The following is a 27,949-nucleotide window of genomic DNA, read 5'->3' as shown; positions in this document are numbered from 1 at the left end:
AGCTGTTATCATGTGTCAAATCATCTGTTTCTGTCTGTGCTGTTTAAACTCTAAAAATGAACAAATTGTTTGTGTCTTGAGTTTGTGTGACCAAAATAAACGCGTGTCAGCCAGTTGTGTTTGAATCTGGTTGGCTGAAAGGTGGTCAGTGCTGGTGTTTACTAAGACCTGCTAATATCAGGCTTTTGTCGGCAGTGGAAAATGGTTCAATCAGCATTCACACCTTGGTCCAATGACTCTGCAGGAGACGTGGGTAATTATTGGCTCAGGCTCCAATTAGCGTTGATGTAAACACAACACCTGGGTGAAACCACAAATTTTTGCCCCTGGACTCTGGAAACAGACCTGTCACCTGCCCAGCACGGTGCTGTTACACCAGAAACACCACAGCTACACTGCGATCAGATGAAAGATTGAGCTGCAGCCCTGAAATAAGTTTTAAAAACACACTCACAGATCAAAGTCGAGCAACACTTTACATGAGTATCAACCCGGGGATGAGATGGGACGGATCTGTTTTTACCAGTCTGCCCTGTGGCCAGCAGCTCACTCTCTCTCCACTGCTTCTGTGTGTGTGCTCTGTAAGTTTGTCCTTGTAGTTGTGTGTGTCCTCAGTCTCGACTGGGAGTGGAAAAGGGGTCAATCGTCTTTTATTACCAGGTTTACTCACATTTAAAAGAAACCTGCTTACACCCACTAATTTTGGTGGAAAAAGTGATCAGTGATCTAACTGCTAGCGCTCATAGGACTTGGTTTTACAATCCTGTATTGTAATTGGCAGACATTGAGTGGAGGTGTAGGTATAGGTGGTCATTAGGTGGACGCCATACTTCCTTGGTGTTTTGTCGATAAGCCCAGAACACCTCCAGACAGCTCACCAGTAACTCATGGCATCCCAGGTTGCTCCACTTTTACCAGTTTTACCAGATGCTGCTCCACTCTGCAGCCTCTAACCTGCCGGAGGACCGGTCCTCAGACTCCCATCCCTTTCAGCAGCCTGGTGGTGCACCTGTGTTTCCCAATCCTTTTGTTCTGTCCTGTGCATCTGTAGGTTCTGGTTCCACTGTGGAACAGTTTAGCTCTTTGTTTGCTGTTTGTTAATGTAGTCACATGAAGCTGAAAACGATCCTTTAAGCATTCAGACCTGTTGCACATCTGGAAACCTCAAACATCAGCTTCCCATCAGCTGTCAGCTATAGAATCCCTGCTGGTTCTGTTGGGTGTGAAGCAGCAGTAGTGTGGATGTTGAACATCTGGAGTTTCATTCAAACTACTTGACAACACCCCCTCCCACCTCCCTGCACCTGAGCGTGCTCATCTGATGCACGAGAGCTATAATTTAGTCCCATTCACACTCAGAGTTGAATTAATGCTGGAGGTTTACCATGAAATCCGAAAAGCTGCACCCACTCACATGAAATGACGGCTGACCCTGAGGTCGAACTCATCATGATACACTGCTGGGGTTATTATCAGTGGATTCTGGGAGATCATATCAGATCCTCTGGGAGAGATGACTGAGAAAATATCGTTTTTAAATCCAAAATGTTTGATTCTGTCGATGATTTGAGTGAATGTAATATAAATATTTAATAACTACAGAATGATGACTGTTTAACCCTAACTCTACTTAATTATCATATATTTATGAGCTTTATAAAAATCTAAATTGCTTTTCTTTGCTCATCCACTACCAGTTTAACTACCACTCTAAGCTCTGCGCAGTCTTTTCTTTTTCTTCACCTTTGAACATCTGGTAGAGGACTTCTCCAGCTGCTCTACAAACATCTGTAAGGTCAGGTTTTGAGATGGTGGGTGGCGGGAAACCATAATGAGCCTGATGCTAATCAGCTTCTCTGCCTCTGGACTTAGTTTATTTTAACTGATCAGTGCAGACACATATATTGTTTGATCTGAACAGACTGTTGTTTTCTCCAGCTTCACTTTGTGAAGTTGATGTCTTATTTTTTTATGAAATTAGAATCCACATCATTTACCACCTGAAACCACAGTGTCATCTTCAGGTTCTGTTGTGGTCGGTCCCTGTTGTTCCCACTGTGTCTACATTGATATAAATACTGCCAATCGAGACTGTCCTGTAAAAACGAGCCCACAGGTCGTCTGTCAGCAGGTTACTATGACCCATAGTTAGGTTTTGTTGCTAGGCGACATCTAGTGGTCGTAGTAATGATGACAGGAGCAAAGGGAAAAGTGCAGTGACGTAGTTTATAGAGCGACAAAGTCCACGTCAGGAGGAGGTCACCAACTTTTCCATGGTGACGAAGCTAGGTACGCTGTTCTCAGTGCAGTCCACGTGTTTATTATTGTAACCATGACAACCAATGTCTGTACCTGCCATCGTAGAGGCGCTAATTCAGGAGACACTGCTGGGTCGTATCAGAGGGTTGAAGAAAATCTGTGTGGTTGTTCTGGTTGGAGGAGTTGTTGCCATGACGACAGAAGTTTTTAGAAATATGAAGGATTTCCTATGTTTTTCTTTTTACTTATTACTTAATTAATAGATAATTTTGGACTCAGTCATTTTTTTCTGCCTTGACAATCTGCGTCTGTATTTACAAACTTCATAATTAATTCTTTTTAGCGTCACTTTAATGTCTAACGTAACTTCTGAGATCACTGATAAATGTGGACCTTTAACCTCAGACCAATTCTCGCGTTGTTGGCTTCTGTCGCTCTCATTGTGTAGTCACTTCCCTCTTTAGAGAGCTTATCTTAAAGCTCATATCTGTAACGCTGCACCCTCCGCTGATGCCAGATTTCTTTGCAACCTTTTAAGAATGTACAGTATGTTCTGCTCTGATATCAGCGCAGCAGGAAATCAAAGCTTATTTGTCTGCAGCTGTTAAAACACAGAGGCTTAGTAACACACAGCTGGAACATGGTGATTTAAAGGCTAAACACCTAGGTACACCTTTGTGTTGGTGTAGAGATTTCAGGGTGTAGTTAGGACTGAACAGTCAGTAAGATGCTGTAGAGACGAGGCTCAAATCTGAGCTTTTACTTTTCAGCCACATGTATCTAAACGTCTGAAGTCCTGTGGTCTGAAAATCATCAAAGTAAAACTTGATACCAGTGATTCTAGGTTTTATTGCCTGAGCCGCTGTTATGACAATCAGGATTTCTAGTGTTGTTGAGGAATCAGTGTATGAAATAAATGAGAAGCATTAAAGAGCCTCCAATGAAAATCAAGTGTTTCACCTCGTTAATGATGTTTTTATATAATAAAGACACATGATGAGTGAAATAATCAGTCAACACCATGCCTGAGTGTTTCCTCCTGGAACTGCAGTGAACCAATGATAATCTCATAAAATACACCTGAAACCTTGTCAGTACAGAGAGCCAGAGTTAGCATTAGCACAACCACTAACACTGTGTCAGCCACTGCCAGTTACAAGCTAACAAACCACATAAACAAATAAAAGATGCTAACTGCGCTAACGGTTCTGATCCGTCTGCTAGTCTCTGATTCTGGTCTCAGCAGACTCCTCATCTGAGTCTGGGTCTGACTGAGGCTCCAACATGAGGCTGAGTCTCTGATGTTTCCTCCTCTAACATCTTCATCCTCTCTGCTCTTTCACCTGGACACCTGGAGCTAGCAGGTGGTGGGTGGGGCCAAGGCCTGATCCAGGTTTCTCAGTCAGGAAATCAGATTAGATGAGCTTTTAGCTGAGTTTTTTTTGGTTCACTTTTTATGTGTGAAAACTATTTTAAACAAAATATGAATCATAGCAGAGGATTTTTACAGAGTTTAAAACATGTCAGGAGGAACTTTATATGAATCTGTGACTCATAATTTTAAATTTTGAATAGTTATTTTTTGGTTTGCTTGTTTTTTTCTGTCTGGAGGTTTGTGTGTTGATGGGTTTGTGGTGTATAGTTTGCAGGGTTGAGCAGCGTTCATTGAATGTGTTGTAGTGAACCGTGAACTGAACATTTGCAACTAATGAACACAAACATTAGCGTCGTTCAATCTGGCGAGAGTTAACGATGCTCGGGCACCAAAGGCCTGTTTGCCAACATCTGAAGAAGAAGAACTGTGTTTCTACCTGATGTGACTCCACCTCAGCCTCAGTTAAGATAAAAAAGGATGATGAAGTCGGTCTTTCTTTAGCAGCACGACGGCTTCCTGCTTCCTCACTGCAGCAAAAGAAAAGTTTAGAGTTAACTTGGATTTTACTTAATTCTTTGTGTCAAGTCTTTGAGTTTGTCCGACACTTTTTCAAAGTTAAAGTTAAGTCAAATCTGTCAAATCTCTCTTTTTTCAGTTTATCATTGATTGTGTGAAGCTTTCCTCTTTTTACTTTTTACTTTAAATGTTGATACTTGAAGCTTTACTGATGTTTGCCCCCAAATGAGTGGATGTAAATGTTCGTCAGGTTTCTGAGGCCCAACAAGTTATCATTGTACAGTACTGAGAGTCACTGAAGCCTCAGTAAAGAGAGACCATCTTCTTCACTGTGTGTTTCTCTGAACTGATGTGTTTCAGCAGCAAGGTATTAAAAATCTTTCATCATTGCAGAGTCATGCAGGAAGCCGGCTGGCGTGTCTCACTCCCTGCTCACCGGTCTGCGTCTCGTTACAGTAAAGAGTTCTGCAGAGATTCATCATTTCTACCTCAAAGTATCCGTTTATCTTTACAGTCCTGCCCTCTGACCTCCACCAAAAACCCCCTCTGCTGTCACAGGAAACAGTGACGAGGTGGAGAAGAAAGGAGAGCTGCATTCAAGCGTCATCCATCACTGTTTGAGTCATAAAACACAAACCAGATGATATCAGATTCTACCTGAAAAAAGATTCTTTCAAGAGAATCTGTCGCTCTATGAAGAGTCGCCATATTAGATCACTGCTCTGCTCTGATCATTAGTATTAAGAAGTAGTAGTAGTAAGAAAAATTTACTTCAATTTGTTTTACTTCTTGGTTTGGTCTTTCACAATAAAATAATAGAGAAGGCCACATAAGTAGAGGAAGGGGAGGAGCAGGAGCAGGATGATACAGTATCATGCAACATGTTATATTAAACAAGATGAAGTCAGTGACTTTTACAGAAAGACGAGCAGAGCCAAACAATCAACTACGCCCCTGCACTACTTGTGCAAAAATACGCAGAGCTGCAGGGATGATGTGTTTTTGTTGGGTAACCCAGATGTTAGCATCCTCCTGGTTCCCTCAACAACCAGCCAATGGGATTTCTCCGTTGTGTTTTGGATGATTAGAGAAAATAAGCAACAGTTCCTGATCCTGACAGGTTTTCTTCAGTAGGATCATCATCAGTAATGACTCCACTTTATGATGTTTGAAGCCTAAATGCAATCAGCAGCAGTAAGAAGCTCATGTTAGGTTATAAGTTGGTCAGTTTTCATGTTGGATTGATGACGTTTAACGTCCCCGACAACCTCTGTCGTCTCATTTAGACACTTGTTAGCAACCGGCCTTTTTTAACAAACGGAGAATCTGGACTGATGAATTTACTGACGGATTTTATGTCAGAGAATAAAACCTGAAAATGTGTTGAACTGCTGTTAAACACAGACCTGATTTCAGTCATCAAGCAGAAACACATTCAAACAACCAGAGACTCAGGACCAGGAACAGGAAGTGATGAAATGCTGACTAATGTCCAGGTTTTAGGACCCTAAATCTGTTCCAACCGACCAGTGGAGCAACAGACATTTGTGTTTAAAGGGCTGGTAGTGTTGTTGAGGTCCAGCTAAAGATAATTTCTTCATCGCTCCCTGGATCTTCTCACCTCCGTCCTCTTCATCATCTCAGCGTCTTCCATCTGCCGTCAGGTTGCTGTGATGCTCGTTGTAGAGCTTGTTAATCCTTGGTGTTGTACATGAAGCTCTGGACGTTTCTCTGGAACATTGCCTCATCAAACTTATTAAAATGTAAAAATGTGAAACACAAACAGACCCAGAATAAATTTAATTCCAGCTGTTCAGTCTGTCAGAGTCAGAGCGAGATGTTATGAGTCACTGCAGAAGTTAAAATATCTGTGTTTTACATTGTGAGAACAGATGAATCTGGCCCTCATCATGTTTATGTTTTGAAGTTAATCAGCTCTTCAACAGTTTTTCTGGAAACCAGCTGATGTTCGGAGATTAAGTAGGCCTCAGTCCTTCAGTCCTGAACAGCTTATTTCTACTCTTTACCTCACAGTACAGATAAACATACACCAACTTCACAGATCTTGTAGGGTTTTTTAACCTCTGATCAGGATTCAAATCAATGGATCCATCGCTCCTGCTGGACTTCCTGGATTCTGGACTCCCTTGAACCAACATGTCCCCCCACCCATGCAGACCCTCACATATTTTTAATGTAGGGCTGTTTTCAGTCTGAATAAGGATGGACGTATCCCCTGTGACGTCACCCACAGGTTTCTGAACCTCAGAGTGAGCTGCCCACCGCCGCCATCTTGGCAGTGCCTGACTCCGCCCCTAGCTCCCAGGTAATCCAAAAATGGACAAAGAGGTGTGTGTTGAGCTGAGATTTCGCATATGCTCACACACCTGTCACTCAAAGAGGCCACACCCTAAATTCTCATTAAATTTAGTCCTTAATAAAATGTAAACAGGTGAGTTGTATAAATTCAGCCGTACAGTTGTCATGAAGGAGGAAATGATCTCTAGTGACCAGAACGGTTTCTGTACCAGGCTGTAAACATGTTTCTTTCTGCTGTAAAGTTGGACATTTGAACATGGGAGTCTCTGGGGACTGACTCACTGCTGGAGCCAGACTCTGGTGTCCATTAGAGGAACTGCAGCTTTTAGCACCTCAGTGTTTTCAGCCCTGGAGGTTGATGCTTGGTATGAACAGCCTCTAACATGAGGCCTCACAGTGAACATGATGGGTAACGTTTCTCCTGCTGGAGCCGTCAGGACGTGTCAGAGACGGACAGAACAGTGAGGAAACTGTGAATATTCAGCAGGTCATAGGTTTTCAGACAGTGTTGACTTTTTGTAGAACATGCATCAACACCTTTGTCTCCTTGGCTGACAGGGAAGCAGGAAACTTGTTACTGATAAATTTAACCACTGTTAACAGTGTTATCACTGTGAATATCAGTGTGTGTGTCGTCTCCAGGCGGAGCAGATAAAAAAAAAAAAAGAAGTTGGTATAAATGTGGCTGTGAATTATGGTGGTGAAACCCCAAACAGGCTGCTTTACATCACTGAGACTGGAAAAGACGCATCAGTCTGGTCGGTTCGTTTGGCTTCTGGGGGGAGAAGCAGATGTTTCCTCTCTGCTTCTCCTCAGGATCCTGGAGAGGAAACACGGAGGGAAAGAAAATGCCAGCGCTCGCCCTCCTCGTCTCGCTGCTGCTGCTGGCAGCAGAAAGCAGAGATCAGCGCTCTGTTTCCCTGGAAGCTCATTTCCACCGGCTGCAGGGGGAGATGTCACAGGAATCGTGTCCACTTTGTCCTGACGGTGCGTTCAAGAGCCTATTAATAAGACGCAGGTGGGAGGCACGTGGCTCCTTTTGAGGACAGGAAACTCCTCCTTCAGCTGCAGACCCACTGAGTGTGTTCACTTTGATCTGGACTGTTCGTACCACAGAGATGTGATTGATGACTGAGAACTAGACGCACTGCAGTAACTAAATTAACCAAGACTGAAATATTCAGTCTCAACCATAACCTGGCAGCAGTGCTGTGAAGCTGTTTAGTTGTTGTTTTACGTTGTGTTTCAGTGATGCTGTTCTCGGGGAGCGTGTTGTGCTGACAGCGGTTGTTAACGGGGGGTGAGGAGGTTTGTGTGCGTCAGAGGTGAGTTCAGCCTGCAGAGTCATTTGATGAATGACACAAAACTCCACCAACTTCCTCTGTTGTAACCTTTCCAAAACACACAAACCATGCAGCTGATGGACGAGAGAGAGACTCACACAAACACGTAAAAACACACACACAAACACTCACAGGCGGTGCGTCCTCTCTCTCCTCAGGGATCCTCCATCAGGTCAGACCGGTTTCACCCACTCGTCGTCTCTCTGTCCAACTCTCTGATGGATCTGCTGCACAGTCTTTGTCTGATTTGTGGACCTTTCTGTTGAGGTTGTTCTGTTTGTTCCGCTGGATTTGAGAGTGGAGGTGGTGTTTTATTTTGAAGGGTTACTGGGTCAGAGGTCATCGGGGTCACCAGTGTGGAGGAAGGGAGTGGTGACTGACTGTGAGAGAAAAGATGGCATATTGTGAGGGACTGGGCACCTCCGAGTTTCAAGCTCTTCCTGGGGGACCACGGGGCCTTCACAGCCCAGATGAGATATCTAGTCCCCCCAGCGTGGTCTGGATCGACCCTGAGGTCTCCTGCCAGCTGGTGCCCAGAAAACCCAGGTGCCCAGGAAGAGCCTGATGTCTGAGCTGCTCATCTCTAAAGCTGAGTCCAGACACCTTACGGATAAACTCAGCCTCTCAGCTGTGATCTCATTGTTTCAGTCACTGTTTCAGTTCATGACCCAGATGAGGGTGACCTGGTAAATGAGGAGCGCTGCCTCAGCTCAGCTTCCTCTTCACGACAACAGCCTGGTACAGTGTCCACACTCCTGCTGAAGCTGCACTCATCCACCTGTCAGCCTCCGACTCCACCCAGCCCTCAGTCATGAACAAACTCCTTCAAACTTTTCCTCCACTGCAGAAGAAGAGGACAAAAAACCATGTGGAAAAAATGATGGAAATATGACATTTATTTTTATTTCAGGTATAAATGTGAGGAAGGTCCCAGTCTCCTCATCACTTAATGTTGACATTTACGTCCCATCTTTCATCTACGTCATTACTTGTTTCCATTGCACACACTCACAATTTATATTTATCCCTACAAAAACTTTTCCACCTCAGCAAAACATAAAAAGTTTCACAATATTTCTTTTTTTTTTGTGCCAATTTTCATAATTTTACTTTGGCTGAACAGTTAATTGAAATATTATCGAAATTGCAACACGGCCAAGTGCAATTTTTAAAAAAGATAAAATGTCTCAGAACAGACCATGGATGACGCCCCGGCCTACAAATCATATTCTCCAGATGTAAAAGAAGATGATTGTTTGGTACAAGCCCCAGCAAAAATCACATCATCACCATTTTTGTATTTTCTTCAGGGAGAGAGAAATGTAAAAATGACATGACATCATATTTCACTCATAATATTTCTGCCAAAATAATCACAACATGATTTTTCAGTTCTAGTTTCTGACTGATTTACAGTGGGTGGGATTAAGAATGGGCATGAACCCTTTTGATTTTAATGACCCATGACCTTTCAGCTCTGCACACGTTACATGCTTAGATCTACGACTTCAGTCTTATCATATACACGTGTCATGATTATGACATATTTATAGTTATATTTTGTAAGCCCGCGGACGCTGTTCCTTCACAGTGTGGAGCAGCCCCACAGCACCTCATCCCTGGCTGTACCTGCAACACAAAGTCTGAACCACAGAGTCTGCAATAATAATAACAATCTTTCCCTGCAGACATTTTTTTTTTCACAGCTAAAAAGATTCAATTTCCTGAATTACCCTGAGTGCTTCACATTTTCTTTTTCCTTCCTGGCAGTTTTTCCCTCTCCTGTGCAAAGTTGCTCTTTCCAACCCTTCACTTTTCTACCTTTATTCTTTTCCTCTGAATTGCCTTGACAAGTGAGCCATGCGTGTCCCATACAGAATGACCAGGGGTGAACTTCACTCTTATTTTACACCAGTTCAAGATTCAAGGAAGAAACCAATAGAAATAATTTAAAATTTTAGGTTCACAGATGTAAGATCAAGGGTCTAAGTTAACCAAACTACCTCCTGCACTTCGTCTGTTGTAGCCCTAAATATTAATTATTATATTATAATTGTAATATTATTATTATTATGTTAAATTATTGTATAAATTATTATTAATAATCGTAATAATGATAATAATGATAGCCACAGTTCATCCAGTCTAAAGGTAGAGGTCCATGTGTTTCTGATGATAAAACCAGCCATCAGGACTTCTGTAACTTTGTGATGTCGCAACGAAACAGTCACTGCCCTCAGCCCTGCTTTCAGCTTTATTAATAAACCAACATGAGGCAGTAATTGCATCACTTAGCTAGCAAGCTACAAGACGGGTGAATAAGGAAATGCTGCACAGTTGTTGGATGTCAAGTAGTCAGTAGCTTTCCCAAAGACAGAAATATTAGAGACCAGTGAGTAAAGTTTATTTTTTTGAAATATACCAGAACATTTTAATCTGAATGTTACCATCTGGTTTATTTCAGCGGTGACTGACCAGCACCATTTGCTTTTACTGGTGAGTTTTACAAGATGGCTGAAATAGTAGGCTACAGCCTATTACCTGTGATTGGCCTCGGCGTGTGTCACTCAGCCAATCACAAGAGACGCTCAGAGACCAACTCAAAACACCACAGCCAAACCACAAATATATCTTCTTATGGATATCAGCACTTTAAAAGTGCAGAATGTGGGACCTTTAATGTTTTAAATCAGGTGCATTGATGTGTATGGTATTTAATGTAATTTTTATTTTATATTTTACAGTGCAAGAAAGTATATACAAAAATAGAAAAGGCAACAGTAAAGAGTCTGTAATAAAGGACTGTGCACATTACAGAAGAATAAAAAAGCCTAAAAACTAAAACTAGTTTTGAATTAGATTATTTGCTGTGAAACCACGGAAGGTGACTGCAGGGTCGGGTGTTTACGCAGCTTATTTGTCCTGCTCTTCATTTCTTTCAGTCCCTCTTCAAACCTTCCTCTCTACCTCTTTGTTTTTCCATCCATCCGTCCTCCATTAGTGTCTGTGCTGTCATCACTCTGTGTGACCTCGGGTTAAAGAAACCACTGCCACCACAAACTGTGGAGAGCTGGAGGGAAACACTTCACACAGCATTAATAAACATTCGCTGGTGATTCTCAGATTGTCCATCCCTGTGGTCCCTGACAAGGCATCCCAAAAAAGAATGATGAGACTTGTCTTATATTTGCTGTGTTCATGCTCCCTGGAGAATAGAACGACGAGAAAAGTTGAACCCGGGTCAAAACCTGCAGCAAATCACCGCCAGTCAAATACAGTATGTACAGAGTGTGTAATGTGTGCAGTGCACAGGTCTGGAAAAGGGCTTTATGATGTGAGTAGAGCTGTAAAATCCTGTGTCACAGTCTGCAGTGTTTTGGTGTCTGAGAAGCTGCAGAATCATCGCGTCTCTGAACTCCAACCGAGGTGAAATCATCAGCATGATGTTTGTTCTGATAAAAGAGGAAAATGTATTAAACATATTGTTCTTATCATTAAGTTTAAAGACACACGTGGATGTTACAGTTTATAAATGACAAAAACGTTCATTTAGGATGACAGCAGTCAGAGCTACACATTTTTGTGTTTTGAGGCTCGGTGGAAACACAATGGGACAACACACACAAACACACAGACACTCACTGTGGCAGTGATAAGAGGAAAATGTCAATAAAAACCTGTGACAGCTGAAGGTTGATAACAGGAGGCAGAATTCGGTCGGGGCAGCAACATTACATCCACTGTATAATGTCATGGCTCACGTCCATTCAGCTCCTGCTCATCATCTTTGTGACGGTGACAGGATCAGATGTGACGGGAGAGGGCTGTGGTTGTCTGGAGTCTCTGCAGGGCCGTGTAGTTATATTTTGTTCTGTCGGCTTTGATGGTTTTCTTTTAGTAACAGTGTCTCCTCCTCGTTCCTGGATTTGAAGGTGATGCTCTGCTCTGGTTGAGGAGGGAACTCGCAGTCTGAGCTGCATCCCCCAATTTACTGAAGCAAATCCTGACTAACTTAAAGAATCCTGTCTTATTGTACTTCGTCCTGTCAATCCAACATCAGTCATCAACTTTAATGTCTGTTACCTAGCAACTCGCGCTACTTTTCTCATCTCATCCGAGGAATTTGAATTTGAATTTGAATTTGAATTTGAATGCTTTTATTGTCATTGTACTTAATACAGTGAAATTAGGAGTGCTACTCCTACGTGGTGCATTAAATAAATACATACATAAATTATAAAAACAATACACATACAGCACACACTATAAAAACACACGTTAAAAGTGCATAGTGTAAGAATTGAGAGTTATCTATGTTTGTTGAGAGTGATTTCTGTAACCCATTAGATTTCTCATTGAAATGTAAAAAATGAACCACCAAACTTTTTGTCATCAGACCACTACACGTCGTCAGGGTCCGTAATGAGCCTCTCAGAGAACAACTTCCACCTCTTGACATTTCATCGGTTGTGTAAAAGCAACAAAGCAGCAGCAATATGGATGAAACACGTTAACTAAGTGGTGGAGCAGTTTTCCTTAAATGAGCAGGGTTTATTTAAGGTCATCAGTGAGGAACATTAACTCAGGATCTGTTCATCTTTAATGGCTTCTGTCCTAATCCTTATCACCATGGTTACCAAACACTTAAGACTAGATCTGCAAGTTAGGGAGTGTCTGTGTTACGGCCCATATACAGTAGTGTTAAAGTACACTGATAAAAGTAAATGTTTTGCTTAAAGTGGTAGAAGTGAAATAATTAGAACTTGTCAAAGTTGCACAAAGTTTTAAATCTTTCCTTTGTTTTCTACTTTCCATCTGAGCAGTTGAAGGTGAAGTATGAATCTGATCCGAGACCAGATCCGCTGTGTGCCAGCCTTCATTACTGTCCTTCACTTTCCCTCCCTGTCATGTCACGTCATGTTTCTCCATCCTCTCTTCTCTCCGTCTCATTTCTGTCATTCAATCACTCCACCGCTCTCACCGCCCAGTCTCTCTTTCTTTTAGTCTCCTCTCATCCATCGCTTCTCGTTATTGAGAGAGACCTGATCTCTCCTCGTCTCATTGTCAGAAGCCCCTGTAAGGCTGCGGAGGAGACCCCGAAAATAGCCTGAAAATCTAATCGTGTGAAACCAGAGCCTCCGTCTCCTCCCGCCTTTCAGCTGCAGCTCTCGTCCTTGTCTCTCCTCCGCCCTGCTGCCCTCTGCTCCTCTGTCTGCCTCCTATCTCCCTCCATCTGACTGCTGCTCCTTTCTCTCCTGTGGACATCCATCAGTGCGTGGCCTTTACACAGCTTCACTGCAGCCCCAACAGGTCTGTATAATCCCTGTGAGGGAGGAAGCCTGAACGAGGGCTCTGGCCTGGACTGATAATGACAGAGAAACAGTTTGAAAGTGTTGATAAATATTTTATACTTAAGTGTTTGATCTAAAGTGTTGATCTCCATCAGAAGATATATCTGTGGTTTTAAGAACCAAAAAGCATCTCTGTGTAGTTTTACATCTCCTCTCTCAGGCTTCTTCTGAGAGGATCTCAGCCTCTCTTCTGATTGGCTGACTGTTTTCTGAGTGATCCAATAAAAATACAGCAGATTTCAGGTAAACACTCAGAGAAACCAAATCCTGCAAGGTTGGATGGTGGGTCCAGGTGGGCGGGACTTGGAGCATGCCTGAGAGCGGTGACTGCTTTGTTGTGACATCACAAAGTTCCAGAAGTCCTGACGGCTGGTTTTAAGGCTCAGTTTCTGAATACAGGCTGTGTGCATTTCTCTGTGGACTGAGGCTTTGATACTTTCACAGTATTAATATAGAACCTAGACCTGCTTTATAATCACAAACACATGGACATCTGCCTTTATACCACATGGGACCTTTAAAGTTCAAAAACAGACTATTTTCTTTAATCAGCTCTTCTCTTCATCATGTTTTCCCATGAAAAGAAGAATTAAGTTTCTACACAAATCATCAATCGACACAAATGAGGAATATTCCAGTAAACGTATGTGACACCTCTGACGAGCTGAGCTTCTCTCATTTTGAATCACAGCTCAAGTCAGTCTCAAATATATTGGAACTCAAGTAACCATGGCAACAATGGCCTTTACTCTTTAGTTTCATGGTTCAGTGGACTCAAGATTGTTTGAAATGGCCAAATGGAGACAGGCCTGACTGTTCACTTCTCTGAAGCCTTTACACCCAGATTGTCCTATTGATCACTGGTAAGATTATTGGGACCTCTGAACAATTTCCATTCCACACATTCTTCTTGTCAAAACCTGGCTCCTACCTTACCCACACTGCAACTCAATTGGTGACAGTTTGGTGGGAGACTGGGGTGTTGTTATTGTTATGTTATTGGAGGCTTCACGCGTCTCTGTCTGCTTCATACAAATCATTGAACAGACACAGTCGTTCAACACAACACCTGCAGCTCACTGAACTGTAGCTGAGATACGGACCATGACTGTGGGGAGTGTGTGGAGCTTAGGTCCTGCCCACTTCCACTAGTAATTTAAAAACACTGAGTCTGTGAACATGTTGGTGCTGATGACCTCCACACAATGTTTTACCTTTTCTAAAAAGACCAGGTGCTCAGATTTTTTTGTCTGCTACGGTAAAAGATGCTGATGAAATCACAGGAACTTGTTTCGGCTAATGACAAAAACATTTCGCCTGAGGCTCATTTGAAAATGCTGCAGACGCACATTTTTGTGTATTTTCACTTATTAGTTATGAATCCTGGTCATGTGATGTGTAAACCATGTGCTGGAGTGGGTGTCATCTCCTCCTATCTGTTCTGAGCCAGGAGACCAGGATTGCTGCCAGTTTTCAGTCACACTGAGAACACATTAAAACCCGCCGCAGTCGCTCCCTGTGAGGCGCGAGCTCTTTGCCCGAAATGGAAGAATCATTTCTCTCTGCAGAAACAGACTCCTGCAGCGGGAGATGACAGCACAACCAGGCTGCCATTTATCCACTGTACTTTGTGTCTTCTGCTGGCTGCCGTAGATTAGCCCCCTCTGCTCACAACCACACACACACACACGCTGAAGCTGTGGAGGTTTCGTACATGTTGCTGCGTGTGCTCGTGCCTCCTGTTGCTGTGTGATGAACCTGCTTACCTCCTGTGTAACTGCGTCTCACCTGACAGTGTGTGATGTAAGAGCACCAACGCTGTAATGAGATTTGTCAGCCTTTTCTAATCTTTGATTTGTAAACCACTGGCGGGAGAAACCTGGGATGAGGTGGTCCTGGTTACTAGGCAACAGGTTTCGGCTTTCAGGACCAAAACCGGCTCCTAAATCAGACCAGTACCTGTTCTGTCAAACTGTCAGAAGAGAAATGCAGAAACAGAATAAAGCTGAATATTTATTTTGGTCTTAATATGAATATGATTTACTGTTGCTTACTTACATTCAGAAACATCCCTCAGTGATTTATCCTCCATCTTTAATCACAGGATAAGCATTATCCCTCTGCCAGTCGCTGCAAAGGTCAAAGTTCCATTGATTACATCGATTGATGTGGCAGACACACAATAATGGATTTTTTTCTGTGATAATGTGCTTAGAGTTTATATCAGTAGGGTTTAATAAAAGAGACAATAACAAGCTGATGTAAAGAACGCAGATTTCAAAATACTGACTCGGACATAGAGGTGGGGTTTGATTCCCAGTAGTGTTACCTCTGACTGGTTTGTGCCTCAGAAGAAACATGGTTGGACTTGTCACTACACTAACAACTGTAGAGAGGCGAGAACCTCCTACAGGTGAACCTCCAGGTGAAGCCCCTGCTGGCAGGTGAAGCAGCTGGAGGCAGAACATGTCGCTCCACAGCCTCCACAAATGAAGAGAGTCAGCACTGACAAGGACTGAACATAACACAGAACGTAAAGAGACTTTCTGAAAGGATGATAAACCAAACCAAGAGGAGGCTGGACTTGGAGGGAAATCCCAAAAATTAACAGAACTGTATAAAAAGTGGACCGGACCTTTGTCGCCATGGTTACAATTATAAACAATTATGGCTTGGTTAGGTTTAGGTAAAGATGGTGATTTGGGTCAAAATAAGTTCTTCCTCAACATTAGACGATCTTTGTTGTCATGGTTACAATAATAACAAGAACGGTCATGGATAATAGAAACAACATAAACTGCTCCTGTCACATGGGAATCGAACACCGCTCTCCTGGGTCATATTCATCCATCCACCCCAACCTCCTCCTGACGTGGACTCTGTCGCTCTATAAACTACGTCACTGCACTTTTCCCTTTGCTGCTGTCATCATTACTACAACAACTAGATGTCGCCTAGCAACAGAACCTAACTGTGGGTCATAGTAACCTGTGGGCTCTTTTGTTAGTTATTAGTTAAACCTCTTTAAAAAGACAGATACATTGAATGAAAACATCTTGATGCAGCACAAAAAAAATGCAATTGACATAGATGCATTTTTGTATTTACATATGTATGTTATAAAGGCTTTATCACCATTTACCAGTAGCTTCATTATTTCAGCTGACACAGTCCTGCTTTTAATGAGGTGCATGTGGTTATCCCTGGGCCAGCACACAGCAGCAGGGGGTTAGCCTAACAGGGAGCTAATGGGGCCGAGGCTGCCATCTGATATCATAGCTCCGGTGATGATGATGAAACTCTACTTTTACCTGATGGACACTGGGTGGCAAATCCAGCAGTTTGGCTGCGAGGTCATTAAAACCCATTAATTCACTGCAGTTAAAGGCGGCAAATGTGATTTATTCAAAACTCCAAGTCACAGAAATGAAATTAAATCTGATTCATTTTCTGTTCGAACATATTGTGATGAATAGCGACTCTGGTCCTTGTTGTTGCTCTCAGTTCGTGTGTCTGTGGATCATATAGCTTTTTACATCTCTGCTTACTCTCCGTCTGATCCTCCACACAGGAACTAATCCTCATCCATGCATATTAATACTTAATAGAGGGTGAAAGGTCACAGTCCTAATAAAATGGTATATGAGGAGTGTGTGTGTGTGTGTGTGTGTGCGTGTGTGCGTGTGTGTGTGTGAAAGAGAGGGAAAAGGAATGAATGAGAAAGAAAGGGAGGCAGAGTAATAAGATTTCATCAGAGATAATATCCATGACAAATAGGACATGGGAGGAGGGAGGCAGGCTGACTGTAAGAACCATGAATCGGAGCGAGAGGGAGATCAGATTACAGCTTCCTCTCCCTGACGTTTCCGCTCCATTAACTAATGGACAGCCTCTTCTCACCGTCTGTGACAGATTGGGAATATTACAGCAGATCTGTCCAGCTCCTGTGTTCAGCAGAGATTTTAACGCTGACTCCGTCCTCGTGGGGAAACAACGGCATCAGTCGTTTGTCTGTGACGGGAGCGTCTACTGCCTGAGTGAATTATGATCATCGTCTGTCAGAGGCGAAGGAGGAAGTAGAGCGATGTCACCGAGGTTCTTTAGACGACGTCCCAGCCTCTAAAAGCTGCTGTTCAGACAGAAAAGAGGCTGTTCTAGATCCAGTCACACTGACAGCTGACGTAGCCGGTTTCACACCAGATAAGCTTGTTAGCTTAAACTTGACAGATCATGACAGATACATGTGTAATAGTCCACTGGATCACGTCATTACAAGTCTGAGTTGCAGGAGAAAACAACACAAGAGGAGGCTTGTGGTTAAATCTGGAGCTCAGACAAAGCTCTGACTGGAGAGTGTTATGAATTTAAGATTTGTTATATTTCTAGCCTCTAGGGACGTTGAGGAGTCGGTTGGTTGGTCGATCCACCACTTTGGTCCAGACTGAAATATCTCAATTGTTATAAGAACTTCTATAGATTTATCCATGATGAGTTTTCACAAGTCAGTGAAATATTTCGGACTGTTATATGAAGTTGTGTTGAATGTGGTTCAGACATTCATGGTACCCTGAGATAAATCCTGACTTTGGGAATCTCAGCTTTGACCTTGTGGCACCAGGAGGTCAAAGGTGTCTCTCAGAGGAGCAGCTGTGGTTCAGGAGGTTGGTGGTTCAATCCCCAGCTCCCCCAGTTCTCTTATCAGTGTGAATGTATGAATGTGTGTGTGAATGGGTGAGTTTGGCCTGTAGTGTAAAGTCTGTATAGTGCTTCAATTTACATTTGTGTGGTTCAGACATTCATGTTCCTCAGAGGATGAATAAACTTCATCCAGCGCCATCATCAGGTCGACATTTCAACCAATGAAAACTGTAAAATTAAATCCCATCAGCCTCAGCTGTACTTTTTGTTTAGTGCTAACATGCTAAACTAAGACAGTGAAAACACGGTGCCTGCTTAGCTTCACCTTATAGCAGAAGCAGAAAAAGTTACTGTTGTCTTTAGTTCAGATATGAATCAGCTGAGGTTTATTTCACACACTGATCCTTGTTTGTGTGTCATTACAGTGACTTTAACGTCGTTGTCATTCATCTATAAATCTCTAATGTTAAAGCTTCACATCAGCTACAGCAACAACTACAGACGTCGAACCAGCAGCTACAGAACCTGAGATTTTCCTTGTGTCCATTGATCTGCAGAACTTCAGGTTTCAGGTTCTTCACAACCTGCAAACTGTCAACTAAGAGTCTTCCTCACAAAACTTTATCATTTAATGTCATTTAGTGTTGTGATTGTTTTTATGAGGTGTGTTCATGGGCTCATTAAACTGTATTTTTCCAGCAGTGATTTGGAACCTGCTGAAAGTTCAGATCAGAAATCTCTCTCAGGAATCCCTCTCAGTTTGAACTGACTCTTCTGCCTCTTAGTTACAAATCTTTCCTACACAAGTTGTTTAATCAGCCTGAGTCCTACACCTGAAGCAACCTCCACGGATCCACCAGCTATTCTGATGAGAGTTGCTCTAGTCCTGATGAAATGCAGTTAGAGACCCCACCACTCTTGTGGTTTGCTCCTCCAGCGCAGCCACAAGCCAATTTCCTTCACAGCTCGTTACGTTCCTGCAGCTGCTGCGACTGTTGCAGCTCCCTCGCTGAGATCCGGTTGCGTTGAACCGACACTGCTTCACTCCAGAGACGGAGCAGCTCCCGTTCACTGCTGGTGTCACTGACGGCCTCTGAGCGGAGGCTCGGTTCAACTAATAATGTGAGGACTGAAACACCTTGACTGCACCTGACCACAAAGATCAGAGCTGTGTCGCATTTCAGGAGCCGCATCCTTCGGAGGACGTGGTCTACGTAGACCACGAAGACTGAACTAAAATGAGACGGTCCAGCCTATGGAGGATTCTCACCTTGCATCACCACCTGTGCCCCCCTTACCATTGCAAAGCACAGCTCCTGTCGCCTAGCAACTGTGACATCACATAACTTTTTTAAGTTGTGTTGAGGTTTAAAGGCCCTTGGTTTTAACAGTTGTACCGTCAGCTGTTGAACGGAGCTGAAACACAATACTGACATTTAAAAGTCTCATCCTCAGGCTCTCTGTCGGCGGTGTTTGCTTTCATTAACGGTGTGCAATGAATCTCCATATAAGTTGGGCCACTGTCATCATTGCTACGGCCACTAGATGTCGCCTAGCAACAAAATGTAACTATAGGTCACAATAACCTGCACAGACGACCTGTGGGCTCGCTTGTTGCAGGACCATCTCCTGTGTGGTCGATAGAAAGGTGCAAACACACATGAACTCAGGTGAAGACACATTTGGAAGATGTGCTCATGCAGCAGTTTTGAGATCAGCCTGAGGCGTCACAGAATCTCAGTCAGCTCACAAACAAATCACTCACAGCTCGAACACCCAGAACCAACTGTACGGGCTCCAGTTAGGGTCAAAAATCTTCACAAAGCTTTCACAGCGTCTTTGTTTAATCTCACCACTGATGCCATTTGCTCACATATTTCAGTCACAGTCTCTTTATACAAATGCACAAACTTGAATTTCTCCTGCAGACTTATTTTACAGGTTTACTAAGGTTGATTTACACCTACAAAATCTTTTTGACCCTCATCTGATCCCGTACAAACTCGGATGCTTTAACGTCAGAGTTTGTTCCTGTTTTTTTTCTGTGTTCACAAAGCAGAAGTCAGTGATTCAGATGAATGATTTATTTTTTCTGTTGTCGTAAATGCTGACCTTCACTCGTCTTTACACACGCACACACACACACACACACACACACGCAGAAACATGTGATGCTGTTAACATTGACCTGTGTGACTTTAATATATTCCTGGTAAGTGATGCATGGCTTTCCAGGAATCCAGGAATGTGTGTGTGTGTGTGTGTGTGTGTGTGTGTGTGTGTGTGTGTGTGTGTGTGTGTTGTCCAGGTATTACTCATGTTGTGGGGACCTATGGGGACTTGTCTTCCTTATGGGGACAAAAAGCAAGTCCCCACAGTGTAAATCATTAAAATCTGAAGGTGTTGACATGTTGTAAGGTTAGAGTAAGGTTAGGTTAAAGTTAGGGTTAGGTTTAGACAAGTAGTAGATAAATGGCAGATGCTACAATTTACAGATGTCCCCAAAATGCCTCACATGCAAACTAGATGCAAGCTACAGGACAAATCATCAGGGCCCCGATTACGGGGGATTGGGGCAGCAGCAGTCACTGTACAGTGTCTTAAGTCAATGTAGTGTGTGTGTGTGTGTGTGTGTGTGTGTGTGTGTGTGTGTGGGGTCCAAATATATTTATGACTCTAATCATCCCCTCAGTGCTCTGACATTTCAGCGTCCAATCAGCACGTTACCTGACCACTGCCTGCTCTCTGTCCGCCTCATTATCTGATGCTCTGACTCCGCCCCCTTCCTGACATCACCGTCATGCACATCAACACAGTTATCAGAATGAAACCGGCCGTCCAGTTTTTTCAGACGTTACGTTGTGAATTTAACGTTTATTTTCAGTGTGACTGTGAATATGAACCTGCAGCGTCTTGAACGTAGCTTGAGCTCCACCTTGGCTGTTGATTACTGTTGATTACTGTTGTTTACATATTGATGTGGTTGGTGCTCAATTAATAATTACACTTGTGAAGAAATTTCAAAATAAAAGCAACCCATATGATTTCTGCTCAGTCAGTTTCAGCCTGTACAAACCTCACTGTTCACTGAGTGAGTTTAAGTTTATTTTCATTGATTGTATTAATTTCTTTAATGTTACTGTGTATTTTATTTAGTGTTTTTTCCATTTATACCATATTACCTGTAGTCTGTGTTGTGATGTGTTTGTATCTGTGTTGTGATTTGTGTGTGTATGTTGTCGTCTTTGTGTGTGACCTCTCTGATCGATCGCCGCCTCTCGCTCCTGTTCCCTCTTTGCTCTGTTTCCATGGAGATAAGTTGTCTGGCTCTTTATAGCCACACACACACTAATTGCTAATTGTCTGCAATTAACCTCTGATGTCTATTTTAATTTTTTTCCATCCATAAATCAGTGAGGTGCTGACCACCACCAACCCTCCCCCGTCTTCTCTTTCTGTGCTCTAGAAAGGAAAGACGTTTGTGATGCTAAATTAAATGTTTTATTCTTCTCTTCTTCTTCTTCTTCTTTATTTATTATTTAATCTGTTAGTAGATGCTTCCTGTGTGTAGACATGGTTGTGTAACACTGTACTTTTCCCTCTGCAGCTGCAGTTTCTAATTACTTCACAGATTCATACTTTACACACAGTCCTGCACTGTATTGATTATATAAAGTGATGCATTGTTAGCTTAATAATATATAGAATAGATAAATAATAATAATCCATTTGTATAATATAATGCTCACAAGGTTTGTTCTACATTTTTACTGACGACTTTTATTTGTAAATGTGTATTTTAGTTTATTATGTGATTTTTAACCAGTCAGAGTTAATGTCTGTTGGATGACGACATATTGAATCATAAACAGTGGGGAGCTGGAGGACCTTACATAAACACTTCAACAACAATGAGAGTATAAAGAGAGATAAACAATGAAGAATAAATGAGGTGTTTGAATACGTATAAGAACTTATAAAAAAAACACAATAAAATCTAATTTATTTGATGATGTTTGTGACTTTTCCTTCTCTTTAGTAGAAGAAAAGAAAAGCTGGTCGTCATAGAGACAGAGGAGACGTGATAAAAGTTTAAACAACGAACTAGTGTTGTGCTCAGTTGTTCACATGAACAGTTACAGAGAATGAGCTATTTTCATTTTACTATCCAGCTGCTGAAACACAAGGAAAGTTTATATATATTTTATATCTTTATAGTTGTGTAAAGAGTGAAAAAAGAGAGTGAGAGAGAGAGTGGAGGTGTGACAGGACGTTGTCTACTTCCTGTCACACCTCCACACAGCTGACCAATCACAGCCTCAGCATGGTCCAACAGACACCTGAGAAAGAGTCTCCATAAGCAGGACAGACGATGAGTTATCAGTGACGTTGGTCTGACTTTATTTCACTGTAACTGAGGAAACTGTCGTCGACTCGGAATCTGAATCAGCTCAGTGTGAAAACATGATGTTGGTTTGTGTCCTCAGGTGTGACGGGACTGGTTCACCTGGACGAGAACGGAGACAGAGAGACAGACTTCGCTCTGTGGGACATGATCGACACCAACAGCAGCGCTTTCCAGGTGAACACATGTTACTTTATCGGAGGGTGGCATCCGGTCTGAAAACTAATCAGCTATTAGAGGCGAGTCAGTCAATCGATGAGCTGATTGACAGAAACTAAAGAACTGAGGCTTAGCCGATCATTTCATCGTTTGAAGTCAAGCACAAACATTTTCTGCTTCCAGTTTCTCTGGTGTCAGGAAGTTTCTGTTTTATATCAGCGTCAATTCAACAGTTTAAGGTTTGGACTCTACGTGTTCATTTGTCATAATAATAAGTGATTGGACGTATGAAGCCTCGGCGCCAAGGCGTGTCCCGAGTGTAAAGGAGGGGGCAGATGAATCATTTAGCAGAGAATCACAGACCACTCACATTCACACATTCACACACAGTCACACACTGATGGAACAGCAAGGACACTTCAACACGCAGACAGGAGGAGCCGAGGATCGAACCACCGACCTTCTGATTAGTGGACGACCTGCTTTGCCTCCTGAGCCACAGTCACCTTTGACCTGTGACCTGTGACACACAAGGCCTCACTTTCCCTGAGACACGTCAGTGGTTCGTCATGAGTGTCAGTTTCTGGACTCGGCACTTTGTGGGTTGTTATTGGTGGTGGTTTGATTTGTGTGTCCTCAGTGTAGCAGAGTTTGGTTTAGTGGAGTATTTATCATTCATTTATCATTATTGTTGTTAGCAGTAACCTGAGCAGTAGATGTTATTAGTGAGAGCTGCTGATGTGATGAATCTTTTGGTGAACCAATGGTCTGGAAGCCTCACTGCTTCACGACACTTCATCACTAATAATAATAATAACAATATCACAGTTACTTATTCTGTAAGAGGAGTTCACGTAAATCACAGCCTCTAAACATTTATAATGATTTTTTGACAGTAAACATTTCTGAGTAAACATTATAACATCAGGGTTTATGATGAAAGGACAGTTTATCATATAACCTGCATTAAACAGTCAGATTAACCTGCAACCTGAGGGAAGAAGAAGCTGTGGGTCTGTGGATCCTCCTCCTGATCAGGTGCAGAGGCCACAGATCTGTCGTCTCAATTATTCTGTATTTTGCCTGGAAACACAGAAACCAGCTTTTTCTAGGCTGGAAAACCACCTGGCATCAGATGTGCAACTTGTAGGTGTGAAATAAAAGACTTGAAAGGTTTAAAAGGGTGATTGATCTGATATGGTGCAGACTGATCCCAGCATCACTGTAGATGATCTCACATCTGGGTTTTTGTTGTTTCCCTCCAGATCGTTTTGGTTTACAACAGCTCGGAGGAGCAGCTGACGGCCATACCTGGAACCACGCTGCACTGGCTGGGTGGGGTTTGTCCACCTGACGTCCCCCTCTGCGGCTTCAAGAACGACAACCCCATCTGCCTCGCAAGTCAGTGGATCAGCAGAGAGGAGTCTGCTGCGGCCTCGTACACGTTGTGTTAGTTTGTTAGTGTTGTATCACTGTTGTATCAGAGGTTATTGATCAGTTTCTCCTTCTCTGTCAGAAACGATCACCATCCATCAGATGGTCTCCATCGTAGTCTTCTTCATCTTCACCATGACCCTCACCGTCATGGCCTTCATCTACAGGTGAGAGCAACTGAAGAAAAGAAAATACTTCCTCTCCTCTCATGGTGCAGAAGGTTTTTACTTGGACAACATTTTAGCTGCTGAGGCTGTTTCTGTGTTATACAATGATACACTTTTTAAAATTATTTTTAATATTATTCATCAGTAATACATTTATTAACACAGACAGCTGCAAACCGACAGAATGTGTCTTTCTCAATGGGAATTGAATCTGTGGGGACTGACTCACTGTTGGAGCCAGACTAGTTTTAGCTCTTCACTGTTGATGCTTCATGTTTCAGCCTCGGAGTTTGTGACTCAGAGAAAATAAAATATTCTTCTTTTTAAAGCAACAGGACTTAACTTGATTGTAGGACACTGTCACATTAAACTCTATTGAGTTCAGGGTCCAAGCGGTTTAGGACCCTGAAGGCAGCACAACCTGAGAAGCTAACAGCTCAGGGCCAGAAAACAAAGCCTGTCAGCTGCTCACAAAATCATCACCTCACAGTACAAACCAACAATCACTGAGTATACAGAGCTAGCTTCTTCTTATAGCTAGCTTAGCATCCAGAGGAGGACCTACTAACAACAACAGTGAAGAGCTGAGAGCTGCAGTTCCTCTAATGACCACTAGAGTCTGGCTCCAGCAGTGAGTCAGTCCCCACAGACTCCCATGTTCAAATGTCCAACTTTACAGCAGAAAGAAACATGTTTACAGCCTGGTACAGAAACTGTTCTGCTCTCTAGAGATCATTTCCTCCTTCATGACACCTGTACGGCTGAATTTACAGAACTCACCTGTTTACATTTTATTAAGGACTAAAGTGATGGAGAATTGAGGGCGTGGCCTCTTTGAGTGACAGGTGGATGAACATATGCTTGCCACAAACCGGCATACACCGAAGTCTCAGCTCCACACATGCTCCACCTCTTTGTCCATTTTTGGATTAGCCAGGAGGTAGGCGGAGTGAGGCACTGCCAAGATGGCAACGGTGAAGCAGCTCAAATCCATCTTTATTCTTTATTTATAGTCGATGGTTGTAATGACCGAAACGCAACAACATAATGGATCCAGGACAAGAACCTCAGTCTCTAGTGTCAAAGTCCTGAGCTTTTAACATATGTGAAACATGTTTAGTAGGAAACAGTTTGTGTGTAACCCCCCCCCCCCCCCCCCCCCATGTAGGAGGATGAAACTGGAGAAGGAGTTGGTGGCTCAGCTCTGGAGGATTTCCTGGGACGACGTCCAGATGAGCAACCTGGACAAAGTCCTGCGCAGCGGCAGCAGAATCACACTGTCACTGGTCAGCACACACACACACACACACACACACACACACACACACACACACACAAACACACACTTACTAGTCGTGTGTTCAAAGCACTCTTACACACACACTCTGATGCTGTGTCTGTCTCCAGAGAGGCTCTAACTACGGCTCCCTAATGACTGGAGATGGAAACCTGCAGGTTTTTGCAAAGACTGGATACTACAAGGTCAGTGAGTCTTTTGTGTCTGTTCTGATGATAATGAGTCAGACTGAAAGTGAAGGACCAGACCTGTAATTACACACATTTTCCCCTGAATAACTGCTCTTTGCCTCGTCTCTGTCTCACTCCTCTCCCCCTGCAGTCATCAGTCTGCATCCACTCCCTCGAAGCTGATTTATTTAAAAAATTTAAACACAATGACTAAAAGCTGCAGCACAGGAGGGAGCCACTTCACATGTTGAGATTTGACCTCACAAAACATTTTAAATTTCACTTAAGGATCCATTTAGATTAAGGCAAGGCAGTGGCCTGTGAGCTCAAAGAAAGAAAAAACACTGAATAGGTTTTTTCAGCACCTAGTTCTATTCTTTGGTGACAGGGACTCTAAAAGTGCAGGAGTAATGGACGTTCTAATAAAACCTGAACTACAAACAATTAATCAGCAATCAGCAGTTATTCAACATGGTTCCTTCTTCTGTAACGTGATGATCTGCTGAGTTTCGTTTGTCCTGTGTGACAGTGAAGTGAACATGTTTGGGTTTGGGACTGATGGTTGTGATCGGATCAGGATCAGGTTCTGGATTAGTCTGGGTTGTGGGTTTTGAGTTGTTGAGGCTCAGTGATGCTTCTCTTTGTTTTCCTCCAGGGAAACATCATCGCCATCAAGTACACCAACAGGAAACGCATCGAGCTGAACAGGAAGGTCCTGTTTGAGCTGAAACACGTGAGTGTGTGATGGTTTCATCTTCAGATCCAGTCACAAGAGTCATTACAATTATTTACTTATTAAACAACATATACGAGACTCATAAAGAGGTTAAAGGTCAGAGCTGATCATAAAAAGGTCAAAGTAGAAATCCAGAGAAAGAGGAAATGTTTTAAACTCTTCACTTGGTCTGTTGCACAGCTCTGAAACTGGAGGCACTAACGAATGGAGACACAGCTCAGCTTAAACCTTAAAGGGTTGATTTTTGTTCACTGCTTGTCATGAATCATCAGGATTTTCTATCCAACTTTTTCAACGTTTTCATGTTGTGGCCGCGATGAAAACTGCAGGAGAGCCAACAACACCTCACACAGTTGTCAGATCTTTAATTGTTAGTTTCTTGTTTGTTTATGCAGATGCGCGACGTTCAGAACGAACATCTGACCAGGTTCATCGGAGCGTCCATCGACCCTCCGAACATCTGCATCATTACAGAGTACTGTCCCCGAGGAAGTCTGCAGGTACAACCACCTGTCTGTCTCTCACTCTGGCCCCGTTCAGATCTGGTATTAACCTCTGTCTCGGGTCATCTGATCCCAAGTGGACAGCTCTGAGTTCAGGTGTGAACGCACCCAGGACGCATTTGAGATGTGGCCACATTCTTTTAGGAGAGTGAATACAAATATGACCTGGACACACTGAGGGACCGCCTCCTCTACTGACGTCCTCTGACACAGTCTGATTCATCCCTATTTAAAAACAATAACACACGTGGGTTTATTTGCATATAGAGCGGGAAAGTGAGATCTGATCACAAGTGGTCACTCAACACACGTTAATGAAACTTTTTCAGAGTAAGAATCAGAATCTGTTTTTATTGCCGAGTAGGTTTTCACATACAAGGAATTTGTTTTGGAGCAAAACAGTAAACAGAAGGAAAAAAGTATAAACATGGGAATTTAACAATAAAATAAAAATAAAAAAATATTCACAATAAAGATGTGAAGAATGTAATAGAAAATATAGACAAAAAATTTTACAGGTGTTTCGTCGAGATCAAAATGAAGGAGGAGTTTGAAGATGGTTGAGTCTGAGGAAGGAAGCTGGAAGTATGAGGGTTGGAAGAAGGAGAAGGGGTCATTGACCTCTCAGTTTACACCCTTGACCCACATTTGTTTTAAGTCACGGGTCACTAAGTCACAGGTTCAATAATTCCCGTCCACTGTAAGACGTCAGGTAAAAGTACAGCCATCTTGCAGTGGGATCATCACCAATGACGTATTAATAACTACTGAGCACTCAAAGGTCACAGTGTCGTCATCAGCCAGACAATGGTGTCTAGTTTTTACAGTGTGTGTTTTGTGTCTTCAGGACATCTTGGAGAACGACAGCATCACTCTGGACTGGATGTTTAAATACTCTCTCATCAATGACATCGTCAAGGTACTTTTCCATTTCTATTATATCGTCCACATCTGTTCTCATTCTCTAATCATCAGAACAGATGTGTCCAGTGGTGTCGTGACAGTGTTGATCTTCTCTCTCCCCCCTCAGGGCATGGTGTTCCTCCACAACAGCGTCATCTTCTCTCACGGTAAACTCAAGTCGTCCAACTGTGTCGTCGACAACCGCTTTGTCCTAAAGATCACCGACTACGGTTTGTCCAGTTTTCGGTCTGAGAGCGACTCAGGGATGGACGCTCATGCCTACTACGCCCGTGAGTCACCGTTTCAGCCATTTATCCAAGAATAAATGATGCAATGTCAGAATATATTCCACAGGAGCTGTAGAAGAAGCAGGA

The 27,949-nt window shown here is 42.9% G+C and overlaps 1 protein-coding gene across 4 annotated transcripts in view; it reads left to right on the top strand.

Annotated features, from left to right (window-relative positions):
* Window positions 1–27,949, top strand: part of LOC139612790 (atrial natriuretic peptide receptor 1-like) — an 83,782-nt gene that overhangs the window by 44,181 nt on the left and 11,652 nt on the right. For all 4 annotated transcript variants that reach the window (XM_071468789.1, XM_071468788.1, XM_071468787.1 and 1 more), the window contains 9 exons: window positions 22,289–22,383; window positions 23,631–23,766; window positions 23,882–23,966; window positions 25,135–25,252; window positions 25,374–25,448; window positions 26,089–26,166; window positions 26,565–26,669; window positions 27,520–27,591; window positions 27,703–27,865. In XM_071468789.1, coding sequence (XP_071324890.1) covers window positions 22,289–22,383; window positions 23,631–23,766; window positions 23,882–23,966; window positions 25,135–25,252; window positions 25,374–25,448; window positions 26,089–26,166; window positions 26,565–26,669; window positions 27,520–27,591; window positions 27,703–27,865 — 927 coding nt within the window. The remainder of the gene's footprint in view (window positions 1–22,288; window positions 22,384–23,630; window positions 23,767–23,881; window positions 23,967–25,134; window positions 25,253–25,373; window positions 25,449–26,088; window positions 26,167–26,564; window positions 26,670–27,519; window positions 27,592–27,702; window positions 27,866–27,949) is intronic.

This window comes from Trachinotus anak, unplaced genomic scaffold (genome assembly GCF_046630095.1).
Source record: "Trachinotus anak isolate AG129_WGS33_773 ecotype Australia unplaced genomic scaffold, CSIRO_AGI_Tana_v1 ptg000032l, whole genome shotgun sequence".
NCBI classification, from domain to species: Eukaryota; Metazoa; Chordata; class Actinopteri; order Carangiformes; family Carangidae; genus Trachinotus; species Trachinotus anak.
The sequence above is the reverse complement of the archived record's forward strand: the minus strand, read 5'-3'. Positions and strand labels throughout refer to the sequence as shown.